The following is a 14,794-nucleotide window of genomic DNA, read 5'->3' on the forward strand; positions in this document are numbered from 1 at the left end:
GAAGTGAATCCCGCCCCGCCGCCCGCTGCCGAATTCTCCAGCGCCGGTTTTCGGGCGGGGGCGGGGATCATGCCACGCCGGTCGGGGACCGTTGGCAGCGGCCCCCCGCGGCAATTCTCCAGGGCCCGATGGGCCGAGTGGCCACCTGTTTTGGCCAGTCCAGCCAGCGTGAAATGGACATGGTCCTACACGGCGGGACCTGGCCAGAAAGCCATCTACCGGAGTCCTTGGGGGGGGCGCTGGAGGATCCAGCCCTGGGGGGGTGGGGGCCCACGGTGGCCTGGCCCGCGATCGGGCCCACCGATCTGAGGGCGGGCCTGTGCTGTGAAGGCACTCTTTCCCTCCGTGCCGGCCTCTGTAGGGCTCCGCCATGGTCAGTGGGGAGAAGAAACCCCTGCGCATGCGCAGGAAACACGGCGGCAATTCTGTGCATGCGCCACAACACGCCGGCGGTTCTGCGCATGCGCCAACTCGCGCTGGCCCACTGCGACCCTTCGGCGCCGATTGGTACGGCACCAACCCCTCCGCCGCTGGCCTAGTCCCCGGAAATGCGGAGGATTCCGCAACATCCGGGCGGCCCAACGCTGGAGTGGTTCTTGGCGCCGGCGTCAGGCCATCCAGCCGGTTGAGGGAGAATCCCGCCCAGGGAATCTGTAGTTGGTTTCATATCTTTTCCAACTATTTAAATGAAAACAATTTTTCACCAACGTTAATAAAAATTGGAATCGATTTATTTATTTTTTATTGTCTATTGTACCTTTGAAAACGTTCGCACTGATAACCAAAGATGTGGGGCGGGATTCTCCGCCGGCGTGATTCCCTGTTATGCCGGTGCCCGGGGATTTCCCGACGGCATGGTGCTGTCCCACAATGGGAAATCCCATCGACCGTCTGCCATAACGGAGAATCCCGCCGGCCGGTCGGGGCAGAAATTTGCCGCGGCGGGGCGGAGAATCCCGCCCCTGCTACTTCAGTGGGGTTACGTGGATAGGGCGGGGGATGAGCCTCGGCAGGTTGCTCTTTCAGAGGGTCGGTGCAGACTCAATGGGCCGAATGTCCTCCTTCTGCACTGTAGAAATTCTATGGTTCTATGATAGAGAATGGAAAAGTGGAGATACTTTAGGAAGCAAATGTCCTGATTGGCCAGGTAGCTGAAAGCATCGGGCTTTGTAGATAATGATGGTTTCACTGAAAGAATACTTGTTGGACATGAGTAAAACTATGTAAATTAGCTCTAAAGCTGTGAGGACGATTTGTTTCCTTTTTGGCATGCTTTACTTTTTACTCACTGGGTTGCTCGGAAGATCACAGCAGCTCTCCAGTTCCGTATCCTTGGCATCACAATAAATGACAATCCGTTGAAGATCAAACTGGAGAAAGATGTAGAAGCACAACAGTTTTTTTTGACAAAATAGTTATTGAATATTGCAAATTTATCTGGAACCCTCCACTTCATAGGTTCTGTCAGCTTTCCTGTTCCTTCTGTGGATTTGACCGTCATAACTCAACTCGATCCTATTCTTGTCAAAGAGGAGTGACCTCCATGACGTAAGTATCTACGATTCTATTGACTAAGCATTATTGCTCTTTCAAAGAGCCGGAAGAGACGAGACAGGCTGAATGGGCTCGCTCTGTGCTGTGAGATTTGAATTCCATTAATTTTTTATTGACCAAATAGCAAGAGAAAGCCCAGTTTCAAACGTGGGCAGCACGGTAGCACAGTGGTTAGCACTGTTGCTTCACAGCTCCAGGGTCCCAGGTTTGATTCCCGGCTTGGGTAACTGTCTGTGTGGAGTCTGCACGTTCTCCCTGTGTCTGCGTGGGTTTCCTCCGGATGCTCCGGTTTCCTCCCACAAGTCCCGAAAGACGTGCTGTTAGGTAATTTGGACATTCTAAATTCTCCCTGTGTACCCAAAGAGGCACTGGAATGTGGCGACTAGGGGCTTTTCACAGTAACTTCATTGCAGTGTTAATTTGTGCCTACTTGTGACAATAAAGATTATTATAACTGTTGTGGAGCAGATCATTATGCAAAATAATCCCAGGAGACCCAGGTACAGAACGATTGTTTATTAACCAATGTATTGGGAGAACAGAGAAAGATCCCTGAAGCTGACTCTGCCCACTTGAGAAATCAAGCAATGCTAATACATTGTAAGTCACATCGACAAAGCATTATTTACATTTGAACATTGTATGGTTCAGACTTTTATACGAAACAAGTTGCGGGTGTTCACAAGTATTTTTTATCCTTGTCCCTCCACGTCTCCTTTCTAATCTCTTCCCTTGTTGCTAACCGGCTCAGCCCCATTAACCCTGTCTGCTACTTTAACAAGCTGCAGACAGTAAAAATTCCATGTACTGTAATTTCTATGCACTGTAAATTCTATGAAAAAAAAAACAAGTTACTGAAAATCAAGTTACTGATATGAGTCTTGCAGCTGGCTTTGTCCTTTGCCACATCAGCATATTGCTGGATGATGTCTCTACCCTGAGTGTGGAATTTTCTTTAACCTTTCTAAACACGAAACAAGTTCAAAAAACAACCTTAATAGATGATAACTATTGCTTGCTCTAATAAATTGTAATTAAACCATATTCTTAGCTCCCCTCTTATGCATCTTGGGCAGGATTCCCCATCGGTGGGATCCTCCGCTTCGCCGGCTGCGCACTCACACCCGCAGATTTCCCGATGGCTTGGGGATGGCCACAATGGGAAACCGCATTGGCCGGCTTTGGGAAAGGAGAATCCCACTGCCAGCGGGGGCGCGCTGGAAAACGGGGCTGGCGGGATGGTGAATCCACCATGTACATTTCAAAGCCATTTTTCTATCAAGGTACTTGGAAAAACCTTCTACCTCTTTTCATTTTAAAATAACTTTACCACCTTTTACCTGTTTACCTGGATACTTCCAAGTGTGACGGAAAAGGAAGAGGGGAAAGTTCTGGCTGATCTCATGCCCAGCCCATCTGAGGATAAATATAGTATCTTTATTGGCAAGCTGAGATCTGCTAATTCAGATCAAGGCAAGGATCAAACCAGAGGTCTGACATGCTACTTATACTAGCAGTTCCAGATGTGAGGAACATTCCAGATGTTAGAATCTCATGCAGTCGGCAGAAAACCTAAAGAAATACTTGGCCGATCAGCTAAGACTGTGAGAATCTAGTTAAATTTCTCCCGAATTGACAAGTAGTCATGAAAACTCCAGAATACACATTTACTCTTACTCCTCCATCACTCTGATCTATGGTTGCTTCCATGGGTGACATGGGTCCCAGCAGTACAGAAACCGTTCCATTCCATGATCCTCCTCTACAAGTGTCAGATTTTGCATCAATTGTGTGTCTCTGTTGGAAGGTTGAAGAAGTTGATGATATAATCTCAGCCTCCACATCACCTCCAGAGACACTCACTAATATCAGCGTCAGGAGTAAAGGAAGATGATCTGGTGACCTCACTTATATATGACCAGGCACTTATAGCCTCAGAGACAGATCACCAGATACAAGAAGAAGTGAGGTTGGTTGCCTGGAATGCCAGCTGAGGGCAACAAACAAATAGGGAGAGGAGAGGAAAACATCAAGGGGAGGGCAGCGGCTGACAGCAACCATGTTTGTAATGTGGAGCCTTGAAAAGCATTCCTGTTCTTCTCGCCTCCCCATTTACCTTATTAGTAGGAGGCCCCAATTGTAAGCTTAACAATCATTTGTTGACAGCTTTGCCCCTGAGAAAACTGACCTTTGCGTGTGCGTGATTAAGTTGCAATTGAGTTCCAATTTGGTAAAGGAGCTAGAACCACCATTGTCAACCCAATTTGCATAGGTAAAACCGCATGCTGACATTAGGCAGGTCCAGGACTACAATGGGATTCTCTAACCAAAATGCAATACATTTCTGACATGCGCACAGCACTTGGACACCATAGCGGACCCTTGAACCCCTGATTGGACGCTGTGTAATGAAATTTCTGTGCCACTGTCCGAATTAAATGAAATGAAATGAATTTTTTCGGTAACCTCAGGATACAATTTATTTTCTGATTTTAAGACAAAAATGGGACATTACTCACATCAATTGGGACACTATCATACAGGCGTTTGCCAATGACTGTTTTCCCTCGAATATTGATGTTCTCCCGCTCTTCCATTGGCAGCGTTTCAATCAGTTTGCAGTCAATGTAGAGCGAGACGCTGCTCGTTTGAATGCTTAGTGCCATCTTGTGCCAATTGCGATCAAATAAGCCGCTGACTTCTCGGTTTTTGAAAACAGTCCTCACGGCATCCTTCCTCAGCCCAACTGCATTGTATTCCACAGCTTTGTTCTCACCATCCAATCGAATGGAAACCTGAATAATGCAAAGGAAGATGTCACTGGTCATTCCCACTGCAGAGAGGCCTTTCCGGTTAAACTGATTTCAGCCACTGACCCTGTGAATCATCTGTCATAGTATTAATTCTCAAGTATGAGCCAGCAGCCCTGTTTGACACGACTCTGTCATTGTGCATGTTGATCCTGATCATTTTATCCAGACTTCTAGACACAAGCTGAGGCAACGACAAACACAACAATCCCTTTGTTGAATCTGGAAGCAGCTGGTGCTAGCAACACTGACCCAAGTTGCAGGATCTAATCTACAATCATTAATTATTTAATTTGACGTTTTCCTACGCTCCTCTTGTGAAGACCTTCATTTATATTAGGTCACGGGTTCACAGACATTGACCACGCCATTATATTTGAGTTTATGCATGGGTGGTGGCTCACTGTTTATCCACCTGTCAAGCCTGGCTCTATCACTTTTGACTGCATTGGAAATTAAAAATAGGTGGGGTGGCCCGATCCAATTCCGTCGCTTTACAGCAGGGTAGACTAAAATTATATGACTAAACAAGTTCACAACTCACGTTCAGACTACTGTGGAGAAGAAAAGACAATATTTGTAGATTTCATCACATTACAGATGAATGTCACTTGTATAGAATTCTTACGGTGCAAAGGGAGGCCATTCGGCCCATCGAGTCTGCACCGATCTGTGAAAGGGCACCTGAGCCAGTTCCAGTCTGCCCTCCCATCCTCACAACCTCGCCTAACCTGCACGTCTTTGGACAAAAAGGGGCAATTTAGTATGGCCAGTCCACCTAACCTGCCCATCTTTGGATGAAGTCTTACAACACCAGGTTAAAGTCCAACAGGTTTGTTTCGATGTCACTAGCTTTCGGAGCGCTGCTCCTTCCTCAGGTGAATGAAGAGGTTGAAGAGCCTTCAACACGTCATTGATGACGATGAACATCTTGCCAAGGTCATCCCCACACCCCCACTACTTGCCTTCAAACAACCGCGCAACCTCAAACGAACCAATGTTTGCAGCAAACTACCCAGTCTTCAGAACAGTGACCACGACACCACACAACCCTGTCATGGCAATCTCTGCAAGACGTGCCAGATCATCGACATGGATACCACTATTACACGTGAGAACACCACCAGGTACGCGGTACATACTCGTGCGACTCGGCCAACGTTGTCTACCTCATACGCTGCAGGAAAGGATGTCCCGAAGCGTGGTACATTGGCGAGACCATGCAGACGCTGCGACAACGAATGAATGGACATCGCGCAACAATCACCAGGCAGGAATGTTCCCTTCCAGTCGGGGAACACTTCAGCAGTCAAGGGCATTCAGCCTCTGATCTCCAGGTAAGCGTTCTCCAAGGCGGCCTTCAGGACCCGCGACAACGCAGAATCGCCGAGCAGCAACTTATAGCCAAGTTCCGCACACATGAGTGCGGCCTCAACCGGGACCTGGGATTCATGTCGCATTACATTCATCCCCCACCATCTGGCCTGCGAAATCCTACCAACTGTCCTGGCTTGATACAATTCACACCTCTTTAACCTGGGGTTACCCCATCTCTGGATCTGTAAAGATTTAATCACCTGCTAATGCTCGCATTCCAAGCATTGTTTGGCATCTTTGAATTTGTCTATATATGTGTTTCTGGAACAGACCTCTGCATTCACCTGAGGAAGGAGCAGCGCTCCGAAAGCTAGTGACATCGAAACAAACCTGTTGGACTTTAACCTGGTGTTGTAAGACTTAGTACTGTGCTCACCCCAGTCCAACGCCGGCATCTCCACATCATCTTTGGATTGTGAGAGGAAACCGGAGCACCCTATGTAGAGCTTTCATCCCCATGGCAAGGAGCAGCAGGCCTACCCTCTGTTTAACTGTACTTAATGTTTTTATGGTTATAAAAGCCCTGACTCTTTCTTTTAAGATTAGCTGTTCGCTGTTTTATATCCGCCTTTTCTTCAAATGTCCTTACTCACTTCCTAATGACACGTTTTGCAATGCTCATGGGCAGGATTCTCCGCCGGTGGGATGCTCCGTTTTGCCAGCAACCCTGGGGTTTCCCGAGGGCGTGGGGCTGCCTCACAATGGGAAACCCCATTGTCTGGCCGGCGTAATGGAGCATCCTGCCAGTGGGTTGAGGCAGAAATTGGCCCGGCGGGGTGGAGCATCCTGCCGCATGAGTATCTTGAGTATTCTTAGCCCTATCTTTATCATATGTTTTCCTTGCGAGTTTTAGTGTCAAAGGACATGATTCACTCAAAAGGTCCCGCGTGTCATTTTGGGTCGGTTTGGGTGGGTGTTTCCCACAGGCTTTCTGGGTGAAATCCAAACCGCTATTAAGAACAAAGAACAAAGAAAAGTACTGTGGTAAACCACTGTTGCACCTGTATTAGGTGATGTACGGTAGGACCTGTACAACAGGTTCGCCGGTAGTCCCTGCCTGCTGGCTCTGCCCAGGAGGCGGGGTATAAATATGCGTGTCCTCCAGCCAGCAGCCATTTCGCCAGCTGCTGTGGGAGGCCACACATCTGATAGCAATAAAGCTTCAGTTGGATTCAACTATCGTCTTTGTCCAATTGATCGTGCCTCAAGTACAGCACAGGAACAGGCCCTTCGGCCTTCCAAGCCTGTGCCGACCATGCTGCCCGTCGAAACTAAAATCTTCTACACTTCCTTGGTCCGTATCTCTCTATTCCCATCCTATTCATGTGTTTGTCAAGATGCCCCTTAAATGTCACTATCGTCCCTGCTTCCACCACCTCCTTCGGTAGCGAGTTCCAGGCACCCACTACCCATTGTGTAAAAAACTTGCCTCGTACATCGGCTCTAAACCTTGCCACTCGCACCCTAAACCTATGCCCCCTAGTAATTGACCCCTCTACCCTGGGAAAAAGCCTCTGACTATCCACTCTGTCTATGCCCCTCATAATCTTGTAGACCTCTATCAGGTCGCCCCTCAACCGCCGTTGTTCCAGTGAGAACAAACCGAGTTTATTCAACCGCTCCTCATAGCTAATGCCCTCCATACCAGGCAACATCCTGGTAAATCTCTTCTGCACCCTCTCTAAAGCCTCCACATCCTTCTGGTAGTGTGACGACCAGAATTGAACACTATGCTCCAAGTGTGGCCTAACTAAGGTTCTATACAGCTGCAACATGGCTTGCCAATTCTTATACTCAATGAAGGCAAGCATGCCGTATGCCTTCTTGACTACCTTCTCCACCTGTGTTGCCCCTTTTAGTGACCTGTGGACCTGTACACCTAGATCTCTCTGACTTTCAATACTCTTGAGGGTTCTACCATTCACTGTATATTCCCTACCTCCCTGCAACAGCCCTTCCAAAATGCATTACCTCATATTTGTTCGGGTTAAACTCCATCTGCCATCTCTCCGCCAAAGTCTCCAAACAATCTAAATCCTACTCTATCCTCTGACAGTCCTCATCGCTATCTGCAATTCCACCAACCTTTGTGTCATCTGCAAACTTACTAATCAGACCAGTTACATTTTCCTCCAATTCATTTATATATACTACGAACAGCAAAGGTCCCAGCACTGATCCCTGTGGAACACCACTAGTCACAGCCCTTCAATCAGAAAAACAACCTTCCATTGCTACTCTCTGCCTTCTATGACCTAGCCAGTTCTGTATCCATCTTGCTAGCTCACCCCTGATCCCGTGTGACTTCTCCATTTGTACCAGTCTACCATGAGGGACCTTGTCAAAGGCCTTACTGAAGTCCATATCGACAACATCCACTGCCCTACCTGCATCAGTCATCTCTGTGACTTCTTCGAAAAACTCTATCAAGTTAGTCAGACACGACCTCCCCTTCACAAAACCATGCTGCCTCTCACTAATACGTCCATTTGCTTCCAAATGGGAGTAGATCCTGTCTCGAAGAATTCTCTCCAGTAATTTCCCTACCACTGACGTAAGGCTCACCGGCCTGTAGTTCCCTGGATTATACTTGCTACCCTTCTTAAACAAAGGACCAACATTGGCTATTCTCCAGTCCTCCGGGACATCACCTGAAGACAGTGAGGATCCAAAGATTTCTGTCAAGGCCTGAGCAATTTCCTCTCTAGCCTCCTTCAGTATTCTGGGATAGACCCCATCAGGCCCTGGGGACTTGTCTACCGTAATATTTTTCAAGATGCCCAACACCTCGTCTTTTTGGATCTCAATGTGACCCAGGCTATCTACACACCCTACTCCAGACTCAACATCCACCAATTTCTTCTCTTTGGTGAATACTGATGCACAGTATTAATTTAGTACCTCGCCCATTTCCTCTGGCTCCACACATAGATTCCCTTGCCTATCCTTCAGTGGGCCAACCCTTTCCCTGGCTACCCTCTGGCTTTTTATTCACCCACACTTAGTCGTTCTTTTGGGCCTGCGAAGTTTCACCCCGGTCCAGCCCACACTTAGAGGGCGCGATTTAACACCTGAAAAACAGAGTCCAATTTTGGGCACGTATAGCGGGTTGTTTCACGGCACCTTCAGCACCAAGGACGACCCCGCTATCAAACGGGACCCAGTTGTTTTTTTGGCCTCGGCGTGGAGTACCCCATCGAGGCCGCACTTACCTCACATCCTGAATTGACGAGAACAGCCTGTCAGTGCAGGAAGCGATCAGGGCAAAGTTTTTAAATGCCACTCCGATCGATCAACCCACTCGGACTCCCTACTGCGGCCTCCGACATCCCAACACCGGGGTCCTCGAGGCATCATGTCACTGTCCCTCTTAAGGGCGGGGCACACCAGGGCTTGATCCCTGTTAAGGGCAACCTGGAACCCTGGCACCTTGGTATTGTCAGTCTGGCGCCCTGGCAGTAGTTCTGCCAGTCTGGCAGCGCCATCTAGGCACCCTGGCTGTGCCAAGGTGCCAGGCGGGCAGTGCCAAGGTGCCAGCGGGAGTGCCAGTATAGCACCCACACCAGAACCTGACCACCAGGCTCCAATGGCCTGGGAAAGCCCTTGGGTGCCATTGCACCTGGTTCACATTTGTGTGGACCAGAGCTAAACGGCACTATGGTGAGGTCTCTCAGGCACGGGCTTTCGTTCCCGGCCTTGAAGAATCGGGCACTGACATATTTAAATATGTAAATCTGTTTCTCACCCTCGCTGGGCGAGATCTCGCGAGGCATTCTGAGCATCACAAATCTCGCGAGAGACCTCCCACAAGACTTAACGGCCTCATCGCGTCACCGATTCGGGTGCAAAGAGTCCATTAAATCAGGGCTAGAAGGTTTTTCAGCAGGGAGCAGCTGAACTTGCCGGTGAGACTGGCTCCTCAGAAATCGGGGCGCCATTTTGAAAAGTTGCCCTGATCTCGAAGTGACCTTGAGGGTCACCCACACCCACCACCCATGGGTAATGACACCCCCTCCCCGGAGACATAATCCCGCTGCCCAAGTGGGACTGCGATGGGGTTGCTGAAGGCCCCCCTTATCAAGCCGCCCCACACACCCTTTCGAGCCACCCCCCTTTCAGAAACTTCCTCTTTCAGATCCCCCTTCACCCCCCCCAACCTTTTGGAGGCCTCTTCATACACCCTCTTCACACCCTACCTTTCATACCCCCTCCCCTTTCTTTCATGGGCGTGGACCCCTTCAGGCCCGACCCTGGACAGTGCCAACCTGGCATCCAAGCACTCTGGCACTCCCTGCTTGGCACACAGGCAGTGGTCCTGGCACCCTGGCAATGCCATCTTGGCACCCTAGCAGCTATGTTGACACTGCCTGGATTCCAGGGGGAGTGCCAGGATACTACCCTGCCCTGTCCCCGACCACTTGTGGAGACCAATTCAGTGTGCAGTTGGGGCCTCGCCAGTGAGGAGCTAAGTCTCGGGCGTCGGGTGGATGCAACATTAAAGCAGCCTTGCATATTTAAATGAGCATATTTAAATTATAATTTAAAATTGAGTATCTGGCTGAGCGTGTTCCAGATCGCACCGGGTGCTACGAATCAGGTGGCTTGCGCAAGGTTTCACGCCTGGCGCAATTTGGGCCTCTCCCGCGATTCACCTGGCATGCCCAGCACGGTGGTAGAATACATCCAAAGAGCTTTAATGCACAGAAAGAGGCCCATCGTGTCTGCACCGGCCATCAAGCACCAATCTATTCTTATCCTATTTTCCAGCACTTGGCCCGTATGCTATGGCGATTCACGTTTTCATCTAAATGCTTCTTAAATGTTGTGATGATTCCTGCCTTTACCACCCTTTCAGGCAGTCAGTTCCAGATTCCCACCACCCTCTGTGTGGAAAGGTTTTTCCTCAAATCCCCTCTAATTCACATTCTTCTTACATTAAATCTATGTTCCCTGGTTACTGACACCTCTACTAAAGGAAAAACATTAGTTCCAATCTAACCGAGTTTTAATCACTTTATTAATCCACAGAGCTCACCCTTTCTCCTTAGACAAGTGCATTTTGTAATTCATCCGTTTGAAGGTTTTTCCATTTTAGTTCTATTAATCTGCTTGCTGGAGCATCTGCAAGAAGTAATTTGGGCTAGATCACTTGGTGTTAATGCTGAACATTGCCTTTTGCCAGCCCAGCACACTCATCTTTGTCTCTTCATTATCATTTTCTATTCTTGTTTTGAAGTTTATATTTTGCTCACCATTTTCCAACTGTTCTCTGCCACGTCGCTCAAATTAACCCCAGTATTAGCAAACATTACGAATCAGACAGGAAAGGCGATCCTGAGACAGATCATAGAAAATATATAACAGGATTATGATATTAAAGATTTTACCCATTTAATTTCACAGAACAGAAAAATACGGAGGCATGGGATTCAGGGTGATTTAGCAGTTTGGATCAGAAATTGGCTAGCTGGAAGAAGACAAAGGGTGGTGGTTGATGGGAAATGTTCAGACTGGAGTCCAGTTACTAGTGGTGTACCACAAGGATCTGTTTTGGGGCCGCTGCTGTTTGTCATTTTTATAAATGACCTGGAGGAGGGCGTAGAAGGATGGGTGAGTAAATTTGCAGATGACACTAAAGTCGGTGGAGTTGTGGACAGTGTGGAAGGATGTTACAAGTTACAGAGGGACATAGATAAGCTGCAGCGCTGGGCTGAGAGGTGGCAAATGGAGTTTAATGCAGGAAAGTGTGAGGTGATTCATTTTGGAAGGAATAACAGGAAGACTGAGTACTGGGCTAATGGTAAGATTCTTGGCAGTGTGGATGAGCAGAGAGATCTCGGTGTCCATGTACATAGATCCCTGAAAGTTGCCACCCAGGTTGACAGGGTTGTTAAGAAGGCGTACGGTGTGTTAGCTTTTATTGGCAGAGGGATTGAGTTTAGGAGCCATGAGGTCATGTTGCAGCTATACAACACTCAGGTGCGGCCGCATTTGGAGTATTGCGTGCAATTCTGGTCGCCGCATTATAGAAAGGATGTGGAAGCATTGGAAAGGGTGCAGAGGAGATTTATTAGAATGTTGCCTGGTATGGAGGGAAGATCTTATGAGGAAAGGCTGAGGGACTTGAGGCTGTTTTTGTTAGAGAGAAGAAGGTTAAGAGGTGACTTAATTGAGGCATACAAAATGATCAGAGGATTGGATAGGGTGGACAGTGAGAGCCTTTTTCCTTGGATGGTGATGTCTAGCACAAGGGGACATATCTTTAAATTGAGGGGAGATAGATATAGGACAGATGTCAGAGGTAGGTTCTTTACTCAGAGAGTAGTAAGGGCGTGGAATGCCCTGCCTGCAACAGTAGTGGACTGGCCAACACTAAGGACATTCAAATGGTCATTGGATAGACATATGGACAATAAGGGAATAGTGTAGATGGGCTTTAGAGTGGTTTCACAGGTCGGCGCAACATCGAGGGCCGAAGGGCCTGTACTGCGCTGTAATGTTCTATGTTCTATGTTCTATGTTCTAAGGAAATATACTGATCTTGGAAGCTATGTTGGGTGCATTTTAAAAACATCCCTCTGTTTGATGACCGGTTTATTTTAATTCCATTCTATCCGGCACATTTTCCCCTTGTCTGCGTGGGTTTCTTTTGGGTAGTCCGGTTGGATTGGTTAAGGTAAATTGTCCCTCAGTGTACAAAGACGTGCAGGTTAGATGGGGTTGTGGGGGGTAGAGCGGAGAATGGGCCTAGGTAGGGTGCTCTTTCAGAGGGTCGGTGCAGACTCGATGGGCCGAATGACCTCCTTCTGCACTGTAGGAATTCTATAACCTTGGGATGGTCAATATCTTTAATATTGTTATGTTTCGAATCTTGCATATTTTCTATGATCTGTCCCCAGATCTTCAACCCTTTGTGACTTCAATTGTTTGGTGGACTGAAATTTGATCTTTTCTCTCCTGATTCTCCGACCCCCCGCCGGGTCGGAGAATCACCGGGGGCTGGTGTGAATTCCGCCCCTGCCGGTTGCCGGATTCTCCGGCACCGGAGATTCGGAGGGGGCGGGAATCGCGCCGCGCCGGTTGGCGGGCCCCCTCCCAGCGATTCTCTGGCCCGGGTGGGCCGAAGTCCCGCTGCTGGAATGCCTGTCCCGCTGGCGTGGATTGAACCACTGCTCTTACCGGCGGGACAAGGCGGCGCGGGAGGGCTCCAGGGTCCTGGGGGGGGGCGCGGGGCGATCTGGCCCCGGGGGGTGCCCCCACGGTGGCCTGGCCCGCGATCGGGGCCCACCGATCCGCGGGCTGGCCTGTGCCGTGGCGGCACGCTTTTCCTTCCACCTTCGCCACGGTCTCCACCATGGCGGAGGCGGAAGAGACTCCCTCCACTGCGCATGCGCGGGGATGCCGTGAGCGGCCGGTGACACTCCTTCGCATGCGCCGCCCGGCAATGTCATTTCCACGCCAGCTGGCGGAGCACCAAAGGCCTTTCCCGCCAGCTGGCGGGGGGGAAATCAGTCCAGCGTGGGCCTAGCCCCTCAAGATTAGGGCTCGGCCGGTCAAGATGCGGAGGATTCTGCACCTTTGGGGCGGCGTGATGCCGGACTGATTTGCGCCGTTTTTGGCGCCGGTCGGCGGACATCACGCCGCTTATGGTGAATTTCACCCTCAGTTCTTAGCTCTAGTCATTTCTATTCTAATTTAACATAACCCCTAAGACATCCTTACTTTTCAGTTTGGAGATGAAACCCGTCACCAACATTGCTCCCATTAGCAGTTTTCACTCGCTAAATCATCTTCACCGCCTCAGAACACATGTGTGTGTGTGCGTGCGTGTGTGTGTGAAAAATCCCACCCAGTGTAGTGTGCATTGATTCTATGGACAGAATTTTACATTCCCCTGCTGGGGTGGCATGTGAGGGTGAGGGGTCCCTTGGGTGGTCTTCTCACTTGACCCGCACTCACCCTTGCTCCAATTGAGTCCTTTAGTGGCCAACTGCTGACCATGTAAAGCCCATTTCCTGCCCACCCTTATTTTTCAGGCTGTCAGGAGGAATTCAGGGCAGGGGTAATGCCCAGAAAGTAACTCTGCTTAGGTCTCAGTAAGGTTTTGGATATATCAATGGTCTCCCTTCAACTTCAATCACCTCCCATGCTCTCCTCCCCTGCCCCCCTCCCCCCCCCCCCCCTAATAGGTCTTTCCCTGCAGGTGTTCACTTCCGCTCTCCTGCATCTCTACCAACAACTCCACCGCTCTCTGCTCACCCTCCCTCGGGTCTCGCATCCCTCCTGAGTCTCCGACACTTACCAGGTCCTGGACGCCCAGGACTTAGATTCTGGGGACTGCTTGCAATCGCAGATTCTGTCCACTGCAGATTCTGGTGCTGCTGAGACTAGATAGGCAGTTCTCTGAGACAACAACTTCCTCCAGACTGAGGGTCGGAAGTCCTCCCTTCAGCTAATTAACGCTCCTGGGCGCATTAAATGGTTGCAGATAGCCAGTATCAGCAAAGATGCTTTGGCCGTCAACTATTTGGGTGGTGGGAAGAAAATCCCCGCCATTCAAAAAAACCTGGCCAATGATTTTGCGGCAAATTGTTGTGTTCTAATTGTTCACACTGATCCAGTTTTCCAGGCCGTATCATTTTTGAATGAAGAAGAAACACGTGACGGTATACCTGTGGAATCCCATATTTGTCGATAATTTGCCAAATGTACCAGTCTTCTCTTCGTGAAGCTTTTCGGAACTTGAATGTCGCAACAAAAGCATATTCATCAGGTAGGCCTTGAGGAAACACATCTCTGAAACAACAAAAAAAAGAATGAGAGCACCTTGAACATCCAGCAGGTTTAGGTGGATAGTAACAGAGCCATGTAGATCAAGAAGGTCGCAGGTTCAATCCCCAATCTATGCTGCATTAGTTGATACAAGCAGAGCAGTAGTTTATATACAAGTCACAGAGGAGGTATTTGGTTTCAACACGACTCAAGTAGTCTACAGAACCCAAAATATTCTGCAAGTAATGCAACACTTTCAAGTAACAATTTATTGCTAATAT

The 14,794-nt window shown here is 49.1% G+C and overlaps 1 protein-coding gene across 2 annotated transcripts in view; it reads right to left on the bottom strand.

Annotated features, from left to right (window-relative positions):
* Nucleotides 1-14,794, bottom strand: part of col22a1 (collagen, type XXII, alpha 1) — a 481,125-nt gene that overhangs the window by 309,303 nt on the left and 157,028 nt on the right. For both annotated transcript variants that reach the window (XM_072468265.1, XM_072468266.1), the window contains exons 6-8: nucleotides 14,414-14,537; nucleotides 4,074-4,349; nucleotides 1,290-1,370 (exon numbers count right to left, since the gene is read on the bottom strand). In XM_072468265.1, coding sequence (XP_072324366.1) covers nucleotides 1,290-1,370; nucleotides 4,074-4,349; nucleotides 14,414-14,537 — 481 coding nt within the window. The remainder of the gene's footprint in view (nucleotides 1-1,289; nucleotides 1,371-4,073; nucleotides 4,350-14,413; nucleotides 14,538-14,794) is intronic.

This window comes from Scyliorhinus torazame, chromosome 11, assembly GCF_047496885.1.
Source record: "Scyliorhinus torazame isolate Kashiwa2021f chromosome 11, sScyTor2.1, whole genome shotgun sequence".
NCBI lineage: Eukaryota > Metazoa > Chordata > Chondrichthyes > Carcharhiniformes > Scyliorhinidae > Scyliorhinus > Scyliorhinus torazame.